The 22,485-nt window shown below is 42.1% G+C and overlaps 2 protein-coding genes across 2 annotated transcripts; both read left to right on the forward strand.

Moving 5' to 3' along the window:
• The first annotated feature begins 159 nt into the window (after positions 1-159).
• nfatc4 (nuclear factor of activated T cells 4) lies at positions 160-15,412 on the forward strand. Its single transcript, XM_080033644.1, has 13 exons — positions 160-762; positions 6,680-6,843; positions 7,503-8,030; positions 8,407-8,564; positions 8,943-9,105; positions 9,696-9,796; positions 10,732-10,833; positions 11,355-11,542; positions 11,876-12,016; positions 12,142-12,197; positions 12,606-12,732; positions 13,383-14,096; positions 15,156-15,412. Exons 1-13 carry the CDS (start codon positions 567-569, stop codon positions 15,224-15,226), a joined length of 2,709 nt encoding a protein of 902 aa, XP_079889770.1. The 5' UTR covers positions 160-566; the 3' UTR covers positions 15,227-15,412.
• Positions 15,413-17,748: 2,336 nt separating this feature from the next.
• On the forward strand, positions 17,749-22,012 carry LOC307255936 (uncharacterized protein). The gene is made up of 2 exons (XM_080034768.1): positions 17,749-18,507; positions 20,190-22,012. Exons 1-2 carry the CDS (start codon positions 17,932-17,934, stop codon positions 20,640-20,642), a joined length of 1,029 nt encoding a protein of 342 aa, XP_079890894.1. The 5' UTR covers positions 17,749-17,931; the 3' UTR covers positions 20,643-22,012.
• Positions 22,013-22,485: the final 473 nt, after the last annotated feature.

Below are 22,485 nucleotides of genomic sequence, written 5' to 3' on the forward strand. Positions count from 1 at the left end.
ATTAAGGGTAAAGGACGACAAAAATATTTGATAAACTTTTTTTTTCACCCCCACTCTATCTCGCTCTCTCTCTCTCTCTCTCTCTCTCTCTCTCTCTCTCTCTCTCTCTCTCTCTCTCTCTCTCTCTCTCTCTCTCTCTCTCTCTCTTTCTCTCTGCCTTGACGAAGACGCCACAGGGATGGCCGTGGAACAAGAATGAAATGAAAAGACGCGACTCTATCTGGGAAATATGTTTAGGGAAATACTTTGAGATCATCCTGGACGAAGATTTGAAGTTTTTTTTTTGTAGGACCGCAAGCGAGGGAATGAAGGCTGGAAAAGTTACAACCATCCGACCTAGAAGAAGAAGCAGCGGCCGTCATCGTGTGGCAACAGCGTAGAAAAAGTTACTGAAGTGACAGTAACAGAACGTTTTTTGCGCAATGTCTACGCACATAGGAATAAGGGGAACTTTTTAGGGAAAATCTCTCTTTTTCGAGGCGCACCAAGGAAGTTTTGAAAAGTCGGTTTTGGGAGATCCGACTGTATCACTGGATCTGTATCCTGTCCCGGCTGCCCGGAGGGAGATGGGGGCCGCGCCGGGCTCGGGCTGGGAGGAGGGAGAGTTCGAGTTCAAGTTGGTGTTTGAGGAGGAACCACCGCCTCGACAGAACCAGGGGCCAAACCCGGTGCGCACAGCCGAGACAGAATGCTCCATTCCCGGGGAGGAGAGCGAGGGCGCCCTGCTGCACCTGGAGCCCTCCTCCATCAACAACAGCCAGGGTTAGTCTTTTATTGGATGTAAAGGGTCACAGTGTGGCCTCTCTAAGGCATGGGAACTCTGTGTGTGTGTGTGTGTGTGTGTGTGTGTGTGTGTGTGTGTGTGTGTGTGTGTGTGTGTGTGTGTTTGTGTGTGTGTGTGTGTGTAGATGTGGCTGCAGTTGCATGAAATGTAATGAAGGCCTTCATCTGCATGCCTCCGTTAATGTGGACTGTGTGTGTCTGTGTGTGTGTGTGTGTGTGTGTGTGTGTGTGTGTGTGTGTGTGCGTGCGTGCGTGCGTGCGTGCGTGCGTGCGTGCGTGCGCATGCAGTTGCATGTACTGTAATGATTAATCAATCCATCAATGAAGACAAGATCAATAGCCTTTTTTAAACCAGGTAAGAAAACTCATTGAGATCAAAATCTCTTAGAGTGACCCGGCAAGCAGCAATATGTATGTTAGAATAAATAATCACAACCAACATATAGAGTCACATACAATTCTCAAGGGCCTTCATCTGCATGTCTGTGACGTGTGTGTGTGTGTGTGTGTGTGTGTGTGTGTGTGTGTGTGTGTGTGTGTGTGTGTGTGTGTGTGTGTGTGTGTGAGATTGTGTGAACTCGCCTTTGCAGTGTGTGCGTGCCTCTATCTGTAAGCATGTGTCCATGAGTATATTGTTATTGTGTGTTTGTCTTGTGTGTTGTGGTGTGTGCATATCTCAGTCAGCCTATTCTTGTTTGTGTCGTTGCGTGTGTGTGTGTGTGTGTGTGTGTGTGTGTGTGTGTGTGTGTGTGCGTGCAGCACCAACAGACTCAATGTGTTTCTAATCAGCTGTGCGTGTGAGTAGAGTTAACAGCTGCCATCTGGGAAGGAACCTCAACCCCTGTGTACTGAACACATGCATACACACACACTAACACACACACACACACACACACACACAGTTACACACACCTCCCTCCCTCCCTCTTTCTACTAAAACTCCATCTCCCCCATCCTTCTCCAGACACACACACACACACACACACACACACACACACACACACACAAACACACACACACACACACACACACACACACACACACACACACACACACACACACACACCTCGTATCCTCGCATCCACTCTCTGGTTTGTTTCCCGCCCACGCTGGCATACAGTTGTATTACCACACCCAAAGCATGAACGTGAACTGCAGGAGGAACAATACAGCATTTCTTCACTCTAGGTGATGATGCCTCTTTTTCACTTTTCAGACCCTCAACCTTCTCAGAAGTGTTTTGTTTAGTTACTGGAATACAGATTTACGTCCTCAGATCTTTATATCTATTAAATTATAACTTTCAAACAAGTGGCACACAACTATTTTGGCTTGTGACTCCTCACAGAAAACAATGTTGACTTGCCCGTCCTTTGATCACTAGCTTCGATTGTTGCTACCATTTGTTACCACTTAAAACCAAATAGTAATTTCTTTTTAGTCATATCGTAAATCAAGGATATTGTTTGAAAGAAAGCACCAATCCAAATCAGTGCTCTGTTTTTTCTCCCCCAAATGTAAAATATGTGTATCTTGCTGCATGGAACTAATTATAATTTTTTGGGAAGTTTTCATAGAAGGTAACATGATGCCGGAGGTTTTTGTGGTTCTAAAAAAGTGCACGGAAACTTTGAAATTTATAATAAATAAATACAGCGAGGAAGAAAACTGTATTTAATATGTATTGGTCATGTATAATACATTATATGTATAAGAACTGATGTGTTTTGAGAGGAAATCAACAAACTAACATATACATCAAAATTATTTTGAGAGGACAGCCAAAAGACTTAAATTCACCATTTATTTACAAGTAAAAAGCAACAGTAAAAGGAAATTCTAGTCACAAAAAGAAATGGTTTGGTGTAACAAAAATATAATTTTTTTCTTTGTTATACGTCATATGTATCTTGTTCAATGTTCAAATGAGGACAAACAGTGTAAAATATCAGAGAGATTGTTTGTCATTTGAGTGGATGGGGTAAACTTTGATAGTAATAAACTTGTATGGTGGTCTGACATCTAAGTGATTGTCGTATAAACAGTTTTTAGAAGATAGCTTGAAGAGATTAGAAAAATCTCATCAATTAACAAGAAAAATGCAATGACAGCAGCATAATTACAAAAAATATACACAGTTTTGTCGCATGCGTTTGTCTTTTTCTGCTTACGTCTTCCTGGTAATCATCTCAAGATGCCTCAGATTCATTGAGCAATAAAATGTTGTCTAATAATAACATAGACCAAATTACCAAATTCTGTCAGTTAGCCTAATTGTTTATTTACCATTCACTCACACACAGATTCCCTCATGAAATAAACAGTCACATTTACGGAGGATTGGCATATTATTTGGCCTCCTTAAGATGTTATTTTTAGTACGTTATAGTATTTCAGCTCATGCTGCTGCTACACTAACTTCCTGTTTACATAGTTGATTGCTTTTGATTGGACAAAGCTAGAGATGTTTCCTAGCAGTGGATTTATGCATTACTACGCTTCCACTATCGAGGGGATTCGTTTAACTGGTTTAGTTTGAAAATAGCTGGTGCAGCCTACAACTGATCTGCAAATTAAAGCTGGGATGGAGGATTTGGGGAGAAAATGGCAGTTGGGATAGAGATTCGAATCCAAATACCTCAACCGCTCCACTTGTTCTCTTTGGTCCCTCCCCTATGGTCCCTTCCGTACACGCTCTACAACAAAGTTGTGCCAAAGTGAATGGACAGTCCCAACAGCCAATAAGAACAGAGAATCGGAGCCTCGCTCTGATTGGTCAAAGTGTACAGCTCATGTTAATTTTGACCAATCAGAAATCACATACACCAGCTTTAATAAAACATTTTTTTAGATATGTTAATCATTTGACAATGCCATACGATTTTTGTTATGTAATGAACTTGTCTGCAAATAACCACAGGGGAGTCCACAAGGGTCATTGAAATCCTTGTACGTAAGTTTCTGAATTTGAAAAAAAAATTTAGGCCTTGAACGTTTTTTAGAAGTACAGATGAACACAGGTCATTCAAAGTGCTAGAATTACTATTATTTGTGCAAGAATAGAATTAGGAGTTGTCTTGATTTTTTTTAAACTCATTAGTACATACCGTAGGTTATGTCTCACCATGTGTGTGTCCTTGTTTTATGACACCTCCGACGTTTACGTGCACCAGGAGTGATTGAAGTGGAATGATGTCATCTGCTAGTGTCTGTAAAGCTGCTAACTCATTACCAAAAGTGTTGTAACGGAAATTATCTTTGATTCGTGTCTCAAACTATGCTGTGTTTGGCGCTTAAATTAGTAGGGTTTTGACTTGAAAAGTCTTTGAATTCGATGTTTAAGAAGGTGTGGGAACCCTTAGACAAACAAAATATAGTTTTGAGAAGAGTTGATAGATGACATTATCCCTTATGTTACAAGAATATTGGATGTTTTTACTTTTTTAACAATTTGCGTCTCCATGTGGGGTCCTGAGCCACAGCTTTGGAACCACTGAGCTCTTTTTATGAGAGGTTCAATTTAGGACACAGAACAAAATATTACAGTATACTAGATCTGTTACACTTGAGACTATAGTTTTACAAGTTCATAAGCGTTTTTGTGGCCCATAAACTGCTCTGCTGGTGTGTGTTCACAATCATCGTTTCATGTGTAAAAAATCCAGCAGCAGAAAAAGAGTTGCCTCACCACTGCAGCTTTAATCACTTGGAAATATTTGCTGTTGCCAGGAAACATTTTGAAGGGATTTTTAGCCCTTAGTCTTTTAATTTGTTGGCAGTTGCCGTTTGTGCGTCCGCGTTGCCCAAAAAATTGCCTCTGTGGCCGGTCGCCCACTGCAGCGTAGCGATGATCGGTTGGAGCCTTTTTGGAGCTCATTACAGACTAACTACCGTTTGGCTGTGTGTGCGAAGGTCGACCAACAACGCCGGGGGAAATGTTGTGGTGAAGACTGCGGCATCCAGGGGTCGTGCCCTCATTCGGAGGATTGTTTGGCAAAGTCTAAACAGTTTTAGTTGAGAAGGTCTCCAGAAATTTTTTAAGTAACAAAATGTAGAGCCCATAGATAGTAAATAATATGGATGTAGCATCCAGGCTGACCTCAGTTATTCACACGGCATCCAATAATCCTGTTTGTGCGCGTCGCCATTTTGTGAGGGGGAGGGAGATAGCTGACGTATACCTCCGAGGCAAAGTGAGGGACAACGGGCGGAGAGCTGTCACTCAAGAGATCGCGCCAATACATTTTAACCTCCGATAAAATAAAAACTAGCGTGGTCCGAAAAAATTCACCCCCCTCAGTGTTGTCATGGAGATATGACCTAAACATACAGACTAAAATGGTTTTGTGGACCAGGCTGTAAATAGGTTTAATAAGACTTTGAAAACAGCCTGTTTAACAAGTGAGTCAATGAGAGATGGCTGTCTTCTGCTTCCACCCCCTAGTGGCACTTCTGGTTACTACAGTTGTGGTCACTTCCTTATTGGATGCTGGTAAAAATCGCTGAGGTTGGGGCTTGGTAGAGCCCTAAATCACCTTTATAACCGACGACATAAGCAGAAGAGTGGGGGGTTGTGATTCCTAGACTTGATTTGGTAACAATTTCCACTTCACCTTTTACAGCACTATTGGTGGCTATAATGCATGGAAAAAATGCATTTTGAAATCCTTATTTTCCCTCAAAATGGAGATGCTCAAAAATAAAGACTATAAAACTAAATCCTATGTTTCACCTTAAAAGCCCATATTTATTTGAGTGTGTCGTGCAGACTAGTTGGACATTTTGGGATATATTTATTATACAGAAGCAGGGGAAAACAGCTAGCATAAGCACTACTAAAACCATGTGTCTTTTTACACATTTATTTTTGTTGACAGCGTCTCACTACCTGTTTCCCACTGTTTCCAGTCTTTATGTTAAGCTATAGCTAACTCTATTTTCAATCTTAAAAATCTCAGCAGATACGTGAATAATTTCCCAAATTGTCAAACTACACTCACACACAGTTACTCTGAGGGACCAGTTGCGGGCATTCTCCACATGGCAACAATTACAGATCAGCAAATTAAAGAAAATTGATTCTTAATGAACGATGTAGGCATGTTGATGATAAAAAATGAATCTTTACTTAGCCACAAATTGTGTTTGATTGACATGTAATGAGTCTTTCTCGTGCCACATATACAAGTACAGCAGCTTTTTAAGAACTCTCTGTCATTTTGTGGTTGTGAGAAGAGATTAATGTGAGGTCAGACGACCCCAGAAAAAGCCCACAACATTTGATTTAAAAGGGAAGTGTGTTTTCGAACAAAAGAAAGCAGCTAGAACATGGATGAATGCCATGTGGAAGTGAAGATGTACGCAATACAACACAATACAATACAATAAAGATACAACTTTTTTGTCAGAGGTAGTCTGAAATGTGTCTTGCATCGCAGCGGCTCCATTTACAACATCACAAGGGAAATGTCGGCAGCTACAGAGTTGGTATGTCGGTCATACACTGATTGCAGGGTTGGTGGTTCGATCCCCACCTCCTGCCACATGTCGAAGTGTCCCTGTGCAAGACACTGATCAAATTGCTCCAGATGGTTTGGTTGCACCTTGCATGGCCATTGGTGTATGAGTGTGTATGAATGGGTAATGAGAGGCAAACTATGTAGTTAGATCAGAAAGCCTTAGGATTTCTGAAGAGCAGCATCCTCTGCAATCACTGTGTGAATGTGAATGCGACGGCAGTGTAAAGCACCTTGAACGGTCAAGTACGACTAGAAAAAGCAATATATTAGTACAGTACATAAACACACTGTAAACACCTCATTAGCAGCGTTTGATTATAAGCCAAAACCTTTGTCCACACTAGCTGTTCATGCTCTCATCTACCTGTTCCTATCAGTTACAGATAACCACCTGGATGCCGATGATGCAGGACACTCGATCAGCATCCCCAGCCCGCCCTCCACCAATCAGAGGGCAGGGATGCATTCCCCGCCCCCACGGAGGGCCGCCGTCAGGGAGTTCAGCGGGACGTATGAGAGTCTGCCTGCACGCTCTGTACAGGTGAGACCTTATATAGAGTCTATGTGTGACATAAGCTGTTCACACGGGGAAGGTAATTTAGTACACACTTAAAGTAGACTATGAGGAACTTTAACATGTTTATGAAACAGTCAGTATTTCCTCTGATGGTTATAAATTACATGTAACAGCAAACAAGACCATCAGTGCAATGAATGCTATTTTTCTAAAGGTATTATTAATGTCTTTGCTTATGTCTGATCTCCCGGGAACTTAGACAAAACGATTTACAGCAGGCAGAATGGAACATTCTGTGTTTCCCGAACGGTACTAAATCAAAGTTTACTTTGCTTCCCCACCGTCATATTACCAATTAGTATCTTACAAAGTCACATAAATACATTACCTCATTTCGGTGCATTCTGCACCTCTCTTTGACTTGCTTACTAAACAAATGCACACGCGGCCTACACCTATAGCATATATCTTGAGGACAGCAGGCGCTGGTGTTGTAAAAACACTTCCACTTATGTCCAAAGGGGGCACACAAAACAACAAACAGATAGTTCCTTGTAGCCACTTTAGAAAGTTGGGAAGAGCAATTATTTTGTATTTCCTATACATTTTTAGATATTTGTTATTTTCTATCTATTGACTTAGAGTCAACACTTTAAGGCATCTCATACTCATACTCCCTCCAGGTTTCAGAGTCCCGTGTGGTCGAGTGTCCCAGCATCCAGATAACGACCATCTCCCCTGAAGACGACCCCCCTCCCTCCATCTCCAGTTACTGGGACATGGGCAGTGGAGGAGGGGGTGGTGGTGGTGGTGGGTGGGACAGAGAGCGCCTCTACCTCCCACTACTGGACCCCTTTAGTTACCGCGACCGTTGCCCCGGGTCACTCAGCCCGAGCCCGGCGTCCAGCCCCTCGTCCCGCGGCTGGCTTAGTCCCGCCTCCAGCTGTGATTCGCTGCTGGTGGAAGAGGAGGAGCTAAACGAGGCGACCATCAACTTTGGGCTCTCGCCGTCCTCCAGGCCCACTTCCCCCGGGGGTAAGAAGCGTAGGAACTCCCCCCTGGCGTCCCCCTGCACGTCGCGGCGGGGCAGCTACTCAGAGGAGCTGCAGGGCTGCAACCTGGAGGGAGGAGACATCACGCTGTCACAAGCTCCGCCCAGCAGCTGTGAGCTCAGCATCCCACAGAAAACCAGGAAGACGTCTTTGGAACAGGTGGAGAAATGTTTTTGGTTTGTCAGATTTAGTTGTATTGCCATATGAGGAATGATTTCAATATTTTATTTTTTTAAAGGTGAGACACTGCGTTTGAATAGGGTACAATTTTCAACTTAAAGATATCATCATGAAACACTGCATTATAATAATTATTTTTATAGAGGGGTTGACATACATTTGGCACTAATTATGCATACATTTGCTCTTTAAAAACATCTTTTGGATACAGAAAGTGCTTCAGAGTTTTGAAAAAAAACAACTGACATTTTATGGAAGCAAAACTTCCAAATTGAGCAAACAATGTTTTGCCTGCCGTGTCTCAACTTATATTTGCACCATACTACAGTGGTGAACCATACTGTTTCTCCCCCAGTTGTCTCCCAGGGAGGTGGACCAGGAGCAGGCTCCAGGCCACATCTCGCCCTGCCAGACCCGCAGAGAGCCCTCCTCGCTGGGCATGGACTACCTCTCCGTGCCCCCGGCTCTAGCATGGGGCCGGACCAGAGCCAGCGCACACAGCCCTCTGTTCAGGCAAGGATACACACCAGCGCATATAATAACATCCATTAAAATAAACACAGTTTGAAGCTCAGTACTGATGATGTGTCGAAAGGTTGGCTAGACAAATGAGATTATAAACATTGCATTTTTTTAAATTCGATACCCATGTGTCCTTTCAGAAACAATAACTCCGTTACTCTTCTGAAAAAGCTTCTATTGAAAACTTTCAACCACATAGCAATTTTTTTCGCTGTAATTTTAAGTTGGTGGAGGAAATCACTCATCCTAAAATGAGTGTAAGGATGTCATTGTAATGTAACACTGCTTGGTAGAACGTGAAATAACAGCAATATATAGATTTTTTTTACTGCGAGTCATCTGGTCTTTACTGGTCTAATCTCCTTGTAGGTCTAATGCTCTGCCGCCACTGGACTGGCCGCTGCCGTCCCAGTTTGACCAGTTTGAGCTTCGTATCGAGGTGCAGCCCCGTCCTCACCACAGGGCCCACTATGAGACGGAGGGGAGCAGAGGGGCAGTCAAGGCTACACCCTCGGGACATCCCATCGTCAAGGTGATACCCCTAAACACACAGATTTAAACTGCTGAAAGTTGAGACAATGTTAGATCTTGCTAAGAAATGCTCAAGAAATCTTTACATGTATAATCTCGTTGTTTTTATACGGAGATCATATTGACAGCTCTGATTGTTCATGAAATGTCCTGTCATGAAACTTTTCCAGGTCATTACTTATATTGATAAAATTCTGTGTTGTTTGTAATTTTTTCAGAAAAGTTTGATTTCATATGCAAATGTGTCAATATGTAACTAATTATACATGAATAGGAGAACATATACAGACGCAAACTGATACCTTAACACATAGTCACATACCTTTACATTCTAGACCTTTTATTGCTGCTAGAATAAAAGTTGACATGCGATGGAAGCTAAACTGCCAAACATCTCAATGTTCTTGAGATCTCAGTTCTTGGAAAAAAAACAGTTTTTTAGCCTGCCGTGTTTCACTTAAAATATAGTTTCGAACAAGACTAAAGCAGATCATTTGGTTTGAAAGTTTGGTGTTTTCACGATAGAGGAACAAAGTCTTAGGACCCATGTTGTGGCTCACAGCTGTCTCATCACACTGTGTCTCTGTGCAGCTGTGTGGATACACCGAGAGGAAGCCGCTCTCTCTGCAGGTTTTCGTTGGAACGGCCGATGACCGATCAATAAGGCCGCATCCATTCTATCAGATACACAGGTACAGAAGTGTATTTCATTTATATATTAGTATTTTTCTTAGTTTTATTTTTTATAGTTTATTTTATTGAATTTTGCACTTATGGTGAAGAATGGGGGTAGGACTTGACAAACCCAGGCTTCTTACTATCCCTTTTTGAACAGGTCTAGTGTGTATTATGTTGAAAATAACTTTTGATTTTTTTATTGTAATTTTTTTTCCTTTTGTGATTATTTTATTTATTTTTTAATCTTTCAAAATAAAGATTGAATTCATTCATTTATTACTATGTGAAATCAAACTTATTGCCAAGCGTCTGTCTGTCATACATTAGTATTCAAGGGAAAACAACATAAGTGTAAATTCATCATCTGGCCACTGAGGCTTTAATCATTGCGTAACTTTACCACCAGCTGCTTCGAGTTGTTGCTCCAGGAAATTTCTTCCAACAGTTGTTCTGAATGCAGCGCGCTCGGGATGAGAACATCAGCTTAATATAGAAAATGTAAAATCCTTGGATAATATTGCACAATAGAGAAACAAAAGTCAACTCATCTCATAATCTCTAGAGTCTGTCCAGAGTTTATTGCATTATTCAATCAGGATGTTTCTATTGGGATATTTTGGGACAATAACATTGTATCATAGCAGTCTGTTGTTAAGGTAATCCGGTAATTTTTTACACAACATTTTTATAGACATTCTTATTTATTGTATGATATTATTATACAAAACAGATAAAAGTACACAATTTAAAGTAGTTTTAACCTGATAATATTGTACATTTTGATTCAATTATTGTTAAAATGATTAATCAATTGACATTGCTGTTGTTAGTCTGTACCATCTCATATTTTACCATCTTATTATTTTTTATGGAGTCAGTGTGCATCTTTAATTCAGTATAGAAACTGTAAAAGGAGGTGTGCTAAATCCATCTGTCTCTCCCCTCTCAGAGTGACAGGGAAGATGGTCGGTACAGCCAGTCATGAGAGCGTCACGGCTGGAACCAAACTGCTGGACATTCCCCTCAACGCAGAGAACAACATGACAGCACTGTGAGTACCAGAGAGACAAACTCGACTAACCCTTCCCAAGGATAAATCTACAGTTTAAATAAAATAAGATAAAAACTTTGTTTTGTAGCAGTGTGTATCGTTCTATGTGCGTTGCATTTTTTCAGCATTGGTCTCCAGTTTGAAGGCAAATTAGAATGTTTCAGTATATACAGTACAGGAGAGATTACATTTAAACAACAACTACCAGTGAGCAAGGCGCTGAAACCCTTTGAATTTAATGAAAGTGAAGCAGTATGAGTTGATGTTTAGGCCATACTATATCAAGAATGCTTGCACATTCAACACATTTTCTTGCTCATACACATAAAAAGCATGAACACATACCTCTTTCACCTTGCACACACAACTTTTTAGCTCCAAAAATGTGGGTTATTTGCAAGCATTCTTAATATATGGCCTACACCGCACCTCGTAAAGCAGGGTGTTGTAGATACACACTGAGCGACTCTTTCCCTTGAAAAAATGGGCAGTATGAATATAAAAAAATAATTGTTCCACAGCATTGACTGCGCTGGCATCCTGAAGCTGAGGAACTCGGACATCGAGCTGAGGAAAGGAGAGACAGACGTGGGACGTAAGAACACGCGTGTGCGTCTGGTGTTCCGTACACACCTCCCTCTGGCGCCCCCTGTGGTGCCGCCTGGCAGACTGCTGGCCCTGCAGGTCGCCTCCCTGCCCATCGAATGCTGTGAGTGGCTCAGATGAAGTTTATATACTGTACTTCAAAGACAACACCCCTTTACATAATACAAACCATAGCAGGTGTTAAACGTGCAGTGTATGTATCAGAACAGAATTGGTAGAAATGTAATAATATTGCAAAGTATGTATAAATGAATGTATAATCGCTTGAATTCTTTTTTTATTACCACAGAATGAGCATTTTACAGTACACCACAAGATGACGCCGAATAACAATGATACCACACAAAGTCGAACACATACTGTCTTTATATCAGGAGCACAGCTAGATGTGGTAAAGGTTAATTTTAATTTACTTATGTGTCTCTCCCTGCCTCAGCCCAGCGGTCGGCTCAGGAGCTGCCCGTCATCGAGTCTGTCAGTCTGACGTCCTGCTGTGTGGAGGGAGGGGAGGAACTTCTGCTGAGCGGCAACAACTTCCTGCCCATCTCCAGGGTCCTGTTTATGGAGAGAGGGACAGGTGAGGGGCCACAGGGGGGACGTACAATGTTTGTGATCCTCTGTGTGTGTGTGTGTGTGTGTGTGTGTGTGTGTGTGTTTGTGTGAGCATTACACTTAATTCCACCCTATGTTTTTATCTATTAGATGGTAAATTGCAATGGGAGGAGGAGGCTCATGTCGACCGTGACAACAGCAATGAGGTAATTTTGTATGTGTGATATAATAACAAATATCCTAAAAACATAAAACGGTTGGGGCGCTCTGTGGCGTAGTGGGAAGAACGTGTACCATGTTGCAGTGGTCGCAGTTTTCAAATCCGACCTGTGGACCTTTACTGCATGTCATCCCTCTCTCTCTCCCCATGTCCACTCTATCTCTATGAATCTTCAACTATCAATAAAAAGGATAAAACACCTAAAAAAAAAGTATTATAAAATAAAACATAAAATGACAATGCACGTTTTACACTTAAATTGCACAGTGAAAGTGATATCTTGCCCTATTCATTGATCCATCCATCCATCCATCCATCCATCCATCCATCCCATTCATCCATCCACCTCGTCTCTAATCTGTATCCCATGTCCACCCCTCTTGCTTCCTCATAGTGCTTGCTGTGTGTGCGAGTCCCCGCCTACAGCGACCTGTCCGTCAACCGACCGGTGTCCGTTAGTCTTTACGTCTCCAACGGGAAGAGGAAAAGGAGCAGCACGCACTGCTTCAAGTTTCTCCCCAGTGAGTGTCCAACTGTGTTGACCTCTGTCTCTTTGTTCGTTAGTTAGTGTTCATGTGGAAATGCTCTTATGGTGTTGCTATCATTCCTGAGATTTAGAGGAAAGTCCAAAATATAAAGAAAAACAAACAAAAAAATGGTCTGCTACATGTAATGAAGTAATAATGTAATAATATATATAAATGCACATATAATTCCTTTCTTAATTACCAAGTACAGACAAGACAAAACAATATTAAAAATGTTTTGCACATGATTTTATTCTATTTTTTTACACAACCCGTCTACTGTCTCTAAAAATAAAAATATAGCCTTAACATTTAGTATTTTATAGATGTATTCCTCCAAAACTTGTACTTTCTTAATTATATTTTTCCAGGTCATCGTCTCTGGCGGTGGATTTTTTTTCATTTCCACAACAAAGTGAAAGTTTCCACAACAAAATGTTTTCAAGTACCAAAACTCTTTTGAAATCAACTTCAATAAAAGGAAAAACCCCTCAAATTTATTTTTTAAATGATTTGTTTATAAAAATACAAAAATGTAAGACATGTGGTACCAGCTTTATTTCTGAGAGATTTTCCAAATTAAAGTATTAAGAAAGCCACATTATAAAAATAATATGCAATATTCATTTGTTTTTTCTACACAGTCATGTTCAAAGAGGAGGACCCACTGCTGTCTCGTCCCTCTGCTCTGCCCCTGGATGGTGTGTGTCCCGTGGGGGGTCCGGGTCGGATGGAGGGGGGTTTCCAGGTGAGAGGAGGGGACGACCCCATGGCTGACGACCGAGGCCTGGGCTTCCACTTGCCCCCTTACCCCTCCACCTACTCCCCTCCCTGCCCCACTATGAGCTACCACGACGATTTCTGCTCCAAACCCGACGCGGTTCTCGAGGAGCCCGGCGTGTCCGAGCATCACCCCAGCTTTGAGAACCTTGAGCTGGGCTTCACGGAGCTGCTACCCCCCCTCTACCACCGCGTCCCACAGCCCCCGTCCCCATCCCCGTGGCTGGACTCGCCCTACCTGTCCTCCTCTCCCTCCCCCTCACACTCCTCCTCTCTCAGCCCGTTCCCCGCCGGTAGTCCCATATCCAGCTCCCCCTTACCCCCCATCCCAACCTCCCCTTTTCCCCATTACTCTGCCTATCATCAGGAGGTGTGTCCCTCATCCCCTCCAAACAACAGCAGCTCGTATCAGGACATGTGCACTGCCCCGTACACTACGCTTCACTACGACGCCTGGGACCCCCAGGGCCGGCTGCTGCTGGGCCCGGGACACGCGGGAGAGAGGGACGCAAAGATCCAGGACTGTCCCCTGGAGTTCACCAGCTCGCCCTCCATGCACCACATCACGTTTGAAGAAGGTGAAGTTGCATTAATAGCCTAACACTTACCCTTACCCCCTTAACCCTAACCCTTGCTCTAATTTGTCTTTATTTTAATTGGTGAAAATATATAGAAATCTGTCCATAAGATAAACTGATGGGCTACATTACAGATGTGATAAGGACGTACAGAAGAAAATAAATTAGCCATTTTACCATCATTATGTTTTTATCAGCAGTTATTCAGTTAGTCTTTGTAAGTAGTTTATTGTGTTGTACCTTACTAGAGTATATCAAAGTATTAGTATGAAGTAAATAAGCAGTGATCGTCTCTTGAAAAATAAACCTGTCCGTGTCTTCTGGTACATTAAATCTTCATAACTACCACAAAGATTGGCATTTAGCGTTTCTGTAGTTATTTCTGTACTTTATTTACCTGATCTCAGCCAACACATGACCTGATATTATCTCGCAGTTACTGGGCAAATACTTGGCAAACATTTCACTACTGCCGGCATTTTTTAAATGGTCCCATTCTGATCCGCTTCACTTGTATTTTTAAACCGCTCAGCGATGGAGAAATGTGATATGAATAATACAAAAAAATAAGTTGTTTTTAAGTGTTTAGTGGTAGACCATGGTAGCTTTCTTACACTTTTTCCTTGTGATTTATAACCTTTCCGCGACTTCTTTTTCCCCTTAGATATCTGCACTTTTAAACTACTGTTAAAATGTCATCTAGCTACGAGGAGACGCTGCAATCCCTACTGTTTTTCAAATAAATGACTATAAAACTGTTTTTATACTCATATTACATTACATGTCATTTAGCAGACGCTTTTATCCAAAGCGACTGACAACTGGAGCACACATTCATACACCGATAGCAGCAGCTACCACGCAGGGTGCAAGCTAACTATCGGGAGCAATTTAGGGTTCAGTGTCTCTTTGCCCAGGGACACTTGGACATGTGGCGGGGAGACTGGTGATCGAACCACCAACCCTGCAGTTGCAGTGCCACCCTGCCCACTGAGCTACACCGCCCCCCCCCTCCCCCCAACCATACACTGATATATTTTCTCTCTTCTCCCTCCACAGTGTCAGAGTTCATTGGGGAGGACATCCAGTCATACCAGTCCGGCTCACAGATGGACAACCAACCAAACTAAAGCCCAGAGCCCGTCGTCAGCCCCCCCCCCCGTTTGATATTCAGAATCATCGTAAATCCATTCTGCACTTGGTGTTAAGATGCGTCTCTCCAGTTACCGTGGGGATTCCATTACCAGGACATTGTTGTAATTATGACCACAGGTAGCTGTTATGGTTTTATAAAAGGGAAACTAATGTTTTTAACATGTTTTCAATATAAATTATACAAGAAAGAGCTTGGGTTTGGTGTGTTATTTGTTGTGTGTGTGTGTGTGTGTGTGTGTGTGTGTGTGTGTGTGTGTGTGTGTGTGTGTGTGTGTGTGTGTGTGTGTGTGTGTGTATTTTATGCAACTAAATGTCACACTCACACAAAGTGAATCCAGAAAAGAGGGACTGAAGGACTTAGGCTTAGACCCTTTGGAAAAGTAAATCGTTCAATACAATTTAATACCAGCAGCCAAATTCTCATCAATCCCTCGTCAATATATAAATATAGAGTCGCATTTTTTCCTTTCTTTCTTGATGGGTCTTTATTTTAACATTATAGCAGAAACTTAATCTATTCTGCAGTAAGTAGCGTCCGTCTGCTAAGTATCTTGAATGTGGTGGAAATTTCCTGCTTTCAGTAATGGCGGCAGGATTTAGGATCCCCGCTTTGCCAAAAAACGCAGCAATTATTCAAGATTTTCTTCCTGCAATGGCAGATTTATGTATAGCTGTTTAATGAAATAACACATTAGCTGATAAAAAAAACATTACAAGGGAAGACTTTTACTGCTGCTTTAAGTTGAAAAATCCACATAAGAAAATGTGGTAACACTTTATTTTGATAGTCCACTGTTGACACTCAACAAGCTATCACAGTAGATATGAAGTTCCATGTCAACAGTAAATGAGTTGATATTCCACAAAACTATCTCAACAATGGACTATCAAAATAAAGTGTTACCGAAAATGTTTGTGATTCATTTGATGTCAGTAGATGTTGACGTCTTGTCACTGGTTCAAAAGGTAAAGTGTTGAGACAGACAGAGGGTATAGTTTGACCTAGTTTTTTAAGGATGATGTGACTTGGCTGTGACTGTTGGGGCTGTTTGAAAGGTTTGTATGATAGATAGTTTGTTAGAGCCTCTCCGAGTAGAGCAGGTTATATTTTGAGGAACAGTGCCACCTGGGGGGGGGGGGAAGCCTCTACAACTAAATCAGCAACTGTTTAAGATATTACTCATTTAAATGTAAGACTTCACACTTCACAGGTCTAATTTCTCCACTGTGGTCACGAGAAAGACACACAAATATTTTTTAATTATTCCCAAAACAGCAAGGATGATACAAATACAACAGGACCTAGCATTGTATGTATTTTGGACAGTTTTATGGGCCTAAGTGGTTTCAGTGCAGCCATACATGGGCACGATGGGAGCAGGAGACCCAACAAAAAAAAAAGCTTAATGGTAAGGGATACTTATAGCTGCAGTGGAGCTTTGAAAACCCCTTTAAGAAGAAGAACTTCTATTTGGGAATCTGAAGCCATAACTCCTTCCATGACATTTGACTATTCCACCTCCAGATGCTGCTTTTCTCTCCGGCTGGAATGGAACGTTTGGCAAAAGAAATTGTAGAAGAGAAGACTCCAATAGCTAACCGAGCGCTGACCAAGATCATTAATACGTTCCCCTTTTGCTACGTTTTGAATATGACTTTTCATTTCATTTGTTCATATTCAGAGCAGAGGTAATATAGGTCATATTTTGGAGTCAGATGTCGGTGATGCCAGTCCCTTTTTGTCCTTTTAGAATTTGGTGCGTTTTAAGATGTGACAGCCATAAAACACAAAAAATTCAATGTTTTTCTAGATTTCAAACTCTGATTTTTTAAGAAAAGCTTTAAAAAATGACACTATCAAGAGAAGAAAAATATATAAACTATACACACATAAAAAGGCAGACATTCAGAACATTTGTCTTTTCCTTAGTGTCCTAATACATTGATCAACATGAACTATGTGACAGTCTGTTAGTCAAAATGAACAGCTGGTTCTGGTTGACCTACTTAAGTATTTCATTTGAGCAGGTTATTTAGCCATGTACCAGGAAATACTCCTATAAATTATTGATTCAAGAGATAAAGAGTTAATTCATTGGCTGATGCCCCGTCGTTTCTTAAGGTGAGACACTGCACAGGTAAATAGGCTACATTTTTTCATTATAGATTTCATCATGAAAATGTGCCAGTAGATAGGCTCACATAAAAGAAGGTTGTTTAGGATAAGTAGGCTACTGGCTATACAGACGAGGTTTAGTAACAGCCGTTTATCTACTGGTATAGCCTACCTGGATAAACTGGTAGGCTATCCTCCTCACCACGCCCTGGACCAGTGTAATAACAGCACAATGGGCCATACTAGCTGGGTCATGTTTGCCAGAAAACCAACGAAAATCAAAAGGCAGCAAGCTGTTGTGTCTGTATTGTTTCACAAAGATTCAATAAAGATTTGTAAAAAAAAAAAAGAAGAGGAAGAAAAAAAAGCAGTAAAGGAAACGAATGTTAGTCAGCTGGGAAACTGGAAACCCTCTATCGCGTGTGATTTCTAAGGATCAGAGATGCTGTTGAGCACCGCTGGTTTAACTTTCACCGTCCCAAGACTTTGAGAAGTTTCCGGAGAAATTCGTAGGGCGCAGCAGTTTGGTGTGTTATTAGCTTTTTAAATATTGATTCTGGGAAGATGGCGGAAGGTGTGTATCGTCGTGGCTCAGTAGTTCGATTAACACCTACAATTTACAAGACAGTTGATGGCCAAGTTATTGTAGAGGATGAGTTCCTCAATTTCCTAGCGGTTAAAATGAAAACGATGACCGCAGATGAAATAGTTCTTGCAGCCTCAAAGACGTTTGACTCCAACTGGATCGAGTCTTCTAGAAAGGTGTTGTTCGAACTCTGTCCTGACCAACGGTGCGTGGCCTTCAAAGGAAACCAAAAGGATGCCAACAATATTAAAAGTTGTTTAAAAGTGCTGAACGAGAGCGGAGAAGACATCCCCCGTTTCGTCTCCCACTACCTGGATGCCCTGCCGCCTGTGACGTCTAGTAACCATAGTAACCTGGATGTGTCCTGTCTGCTGCTGAGCAAAATGGAGCGTCTGCAAAGCGAGGTCTGCGCGCTAAGACGCGCAGTGGAAGTCCAGGGAGAGGACTTGCGTACAGTGGCTGCGACCATGGACAGCAGAGTTGCTGCCGTGGAGGGCCGGCTGAGGACTGATGGAGATCCCACCAGTGTTGGACCAGTTGCTGCAGCAAAAACCGTGAGTAGAGATTGTCTATGAAGCGATATCAACTCAATGCATGTAGACCTGGACAGGACAACTTATTAAAGTTAAAACCGAGCAACAGAATGGGGAAGAAAGGGGCATTAAGTGACTTTGAACATGGCTATGTTGATGGTGCCAGAAGGGCTGGTCTGAGTATTTCAGAAACTGATGATCTACTGGGATTTTCACTCACAACCATCTCTTTTTTTTAAGATATTTTTTGGGCATTTTTCATGCTTTATTGATAGTGCAGAGAGACAGAGGTGAAATGGGGCAGAGAGGGGAGTGACATGCAGAGAACGACCGCGGGTGGGAATCGAACCCGGGTCTGCTGCTGGGCCCGGCCCGGGAGGGGGACGCCTTACCAACTGAGCTAAAGGCAGTCACAACCATCTCTATAGGGTTTACAGAGAATGGTCCGAAAAAGGAAAAATATCCAGTGAGCGGCAGTTCAACATTAGCCTGGCTCTGCCCGCCTACCTACTTCCGCCCAAATTTTATTTTCCCTTCAGTACGATGGTCTGGTTGGACCAGGCTAGTTCAACATGAGAGACTTCATAAACGAAAGGGTTAAGAATGAACAATTAATTTATTGAAATGTGCTGGAGATATTTAAAGAGTCTTTGGCGATTAGACCCCATTGCAAAAATCATCTGAAGGGGGCAGCGAAATCCTGGGCTGAGCAGAATACACCCTCTCCCCTCCCCCTCGGTGGAGCCTACACTGGTGGCGGTGAAGAGCTGAAGGTCTGGATGATGCTGATGATGATGTGATGAGGACTGGAGGATGGAGGAGGGTTGCATCCATCATTGAAATTGCATTGATCGCTGAAATGACAACTGACAGCAAGTTGATGACGGTTTTTAAACGTTGCCGGGAACAAGGTGATTGGCTCACAGATGTTAAGGTGAAGAATGTGATAGGTTTGAGCTAATAGAGGGAACCTCCCATGATGAGCTGAATTAATTGAAGCAGCAACTAGGCGAGACCATGAATGAACTGAGGGATGATCTGCAAATAAAGAACAGTGCAGTTATTCCGTCTTTCTGTAGAACTTTCGCTAAGCTTCATTTGTGTGGACGAAAATGCCTTGTTGAAGTCAGAGGTCAGAGGAGGATGGGCATACTGGTTCATGATGATAGAAAGGCAAAAGTAACTCAAATAACCACCCGTTACAACCAGGGTATGCAGAATACCATTTCTGAACAACACAAAACACGACTAACCTTGAAGCAGATGGGCAGCAGCAGCAGACCCCACCGGGTGCCACTCCTGTCAGCTAAGAACAGGAAACTGAGGCTACAATTTGCACAGGCTCACCAAAATTGGACAATAAAAAATCTTGCCTGGCCTGATGAGTCTCAATTTAATTTGTGAAGTTCAGATGCTATGGTCAGAATTTGGCATAAACAACATGAAAGCATGGATACATCCCGCCGTGCACCATCAACCATTGCACGTTCAAAGTCAGTTGTGTTGACCACGTCTAAATGCCTAAATGCATTAAGTTGCTGCTATGTGATTGGCTGATTGGCCTTTTGTTTTTACAAGAAATTGAACAGGTGCATAAAGTGGCCGGGGGTGTATTTCAATGCAGGTCTAAAATACACCGCAACATCCCTACTTCACTGTAAATAGATTGCCTCATTTAAAAATTGTATTGTGTGATCTTTCAGGCCTCTCTCATCATGACAATTGGAGTCAATATGTTGGATGGAACGTCCTGCGGCCTGAGTGTGCACCCTGAGGACACAGTGGGCTCTCTGAAAAAACTAATCCAGCAGAAACTAGGAGTTGCTACTCAGAGGCAGAATCTGGTCCACCATGTATATGATCTGATAGACGACACCAAGACTCTCCGCTTCTACGAAATAGAGTCTTGCTCCCGGGTGTCTCTGAGGGTGACTGATCCGGCAACCATCAAGGTGTTCCTCAAAAACCTGACGGGGAAGCTAATAGCCTACGATATTACACCTGAAGAGACGGTGAGCGACTTCTGCAGCAGAGTGGAGGAGAGAGAGAAGGTCCCGGTGAAAGATCAGACGCTCATGTACCATAACAGGCTGATGTGGAGTGGGAAATTTGCAGACTACAACGTTGAACCGCTGACCACCATCAAAATGGTTTAACATCTGAGATTAGGTTGACGACCATCCTGGGTAATTTGACCGCAATTTTGATATAATTGTGAAAAAGGTGCCCCCTAGCGGATGCTTTTCTTCCCATATTTCCCCCTAGTGTGCTCTAATTTCCCTTGCACACTAACTAACTTGATCTAGCTGGATAAGCTACTGATAAAATCCAGTAGCCTTTAGTGATAAGCTTCCTAACAATAATGTAGCCCACATTTTGGACCTTTTATTTATACTAGTTTGAAAGAAGACATGAAATGGAAGCAAAGCCCAAAAAGCCCCACATTTTCTCTCATTAAATCCTTACTTGTTGTATTGGTATCTAGGAGCATAGCATGTGGCTGTAGCATCACATCTCGTCTTGAGTCACCAGGGGGAGGTATAATCTCAAACATCAGACAGTGAGCTCTCTGACTCAGTCTGACTGACACACACAGGTTCTTTACACAGCAGCAGCTAGAGTAAGTGGGCCCTTAATGGAAATACCTCGACTGGATCATAATGAGCCGATGTGCCAACAGCGAGGTCATTATGTCCAAAGAGAGCCTCCGTCGATGGAGAGATGGATCCCCTAAAGAAAAGCTAACTATAGGATCACTGAGGTATGTGGGAGTAACACAGTCCTGCTGCTGCTGTGAATAAAACACTAGTGTATGCCTATAGAATGGCAGTGATAGAAGAACTAAGATCATTTGCTTAAAGCTATAGTGTGTCATTTTTCATATGAAAGAGTAGGTTACATCCAAGCCATAGCCAAAGTTGCCACAAAGTTGATTAAGCCCATTCGGCTCTACAAAGCTTTCTGTATTTCTGAGTATGGTGGTGTTAACACACTTGTGTGGCCCAGGAAAAATCCCAAGAACCCCCCCAAAAGAAACTTGGACGTACAGCAGTAGGAATAAAATCCCTGCGCAGTCACTGAAAGCTTATCTCATGTAGGTGACAGTGTTGTTCTAATTACTCAGAATTTATCATGGGGGCTCCAGAAGTTACACACTACCTTTTAAGTAAAAGTAGAAATACAATCATGTTATGTACAAATATTAAATTACATGTAAAAGTCCTAAAGTCGACTTTAGGATTGATAATATAATCACACACAATGTTGTTTAATTGCCAAAAGTAAAAGTACTCATCATGCAAAATGACTATAGTATATGCGCATGTTTGCTTTTTTGCAGAGATTATGGGCTACATGAGAAGCTCGATACTGTACAGTACGTTTGAAGCTACAGCAGCCAATTAGCTTATAGCTAGATGGAAACAGCTAGCCTAGCTCATTCCAAAAGCTTGCTGATTAACATGTTATATCTCACTTGTTTAATCTGTATTTCTTTAACATTCAAATAAAAATCGTATTCATTCTTTTTTCTTGTAATTGTTATTATTTTAATTTTTTAATGTGATGGACTATTTCTTGGCAGCAGTAACTTCCTTTCAGTGGAGTTTCCAGGCAACGAGCAGAGAGGAAGTAGCTGCACCTGGCTTAGAAAAAGTCCATGACATGATGACCCTCACCCTGTAACAACCACAACATACTGAGCCGTTGTCCTGGTGACGAATCAACTGACATCTATGTGTATGATTGATCAACTTCCCCTTTAAAAAAACCCATGGATAACAGGAGATAATGCACTGGAAGCACAACACATTACAACACAGTCAAGGGGTCAATGTCGGGTCAGAGGAAACCAATGTGTTGAAATGAAATGAGCATACTTAGGGAGCGACCCAATACAATTACTTAAACCACTCACACAGAGCTAACACAGCTGTTTGTGACTATTGTTTAGAAGCAGATACACAATACTCAGCACTATAGCACTCAAAATATATGTGT

This window comes from Ammodytes marinus (assembly GCF_949987685.1).
Source record: "Ammodytes marinus genome assembly, chromosome: 9".
NCBI lineage: Eukaryota > Metazoa > Chordata > Actinopteri > Uranoscopiformes > Ammodytidae > Ammodytes > Ammodytes marinus.

Bases quoted from the DNA above. Each gene is read 5' to 3' on its own strand.
- nfatc4 (XM_080033644.1), top strand. From the start codon at position 567: ATGGGGGCCGCGCCGGGCTCGGGCTGGGAGGAGGGAGAGTTCGAGTTC. The intron at 9,797-10,731 runs GTACAGAAGTGT...CTCCCCTCTCAG, and splicing joins CCATTCTATCAGATACACAG to AGTGACAGGGAAGATGGTCG. The intron at 12,017-12,141 runs GTGAGGGGCCAC...TTTATCTATTAG, and splicing joins GTTTATGGAGAGAGGGACAG to ATGGTAAATTGCAATGGGAG.
- LOC307255936 (XM_080034768.1), top strand. From the start codon at position 17,932: ATGGCGGAAGGTGTGTATCGTCGTGGCTCAGTAGTTCGATTAACACCT. The intron at 18,508-20,189 runs GTGAGTAGAGAT...GTGATCTTTCAG, and splicing joins CAGTTGCTGCAGCAAAAACC to GCCTCTCTCATCATGACAAT.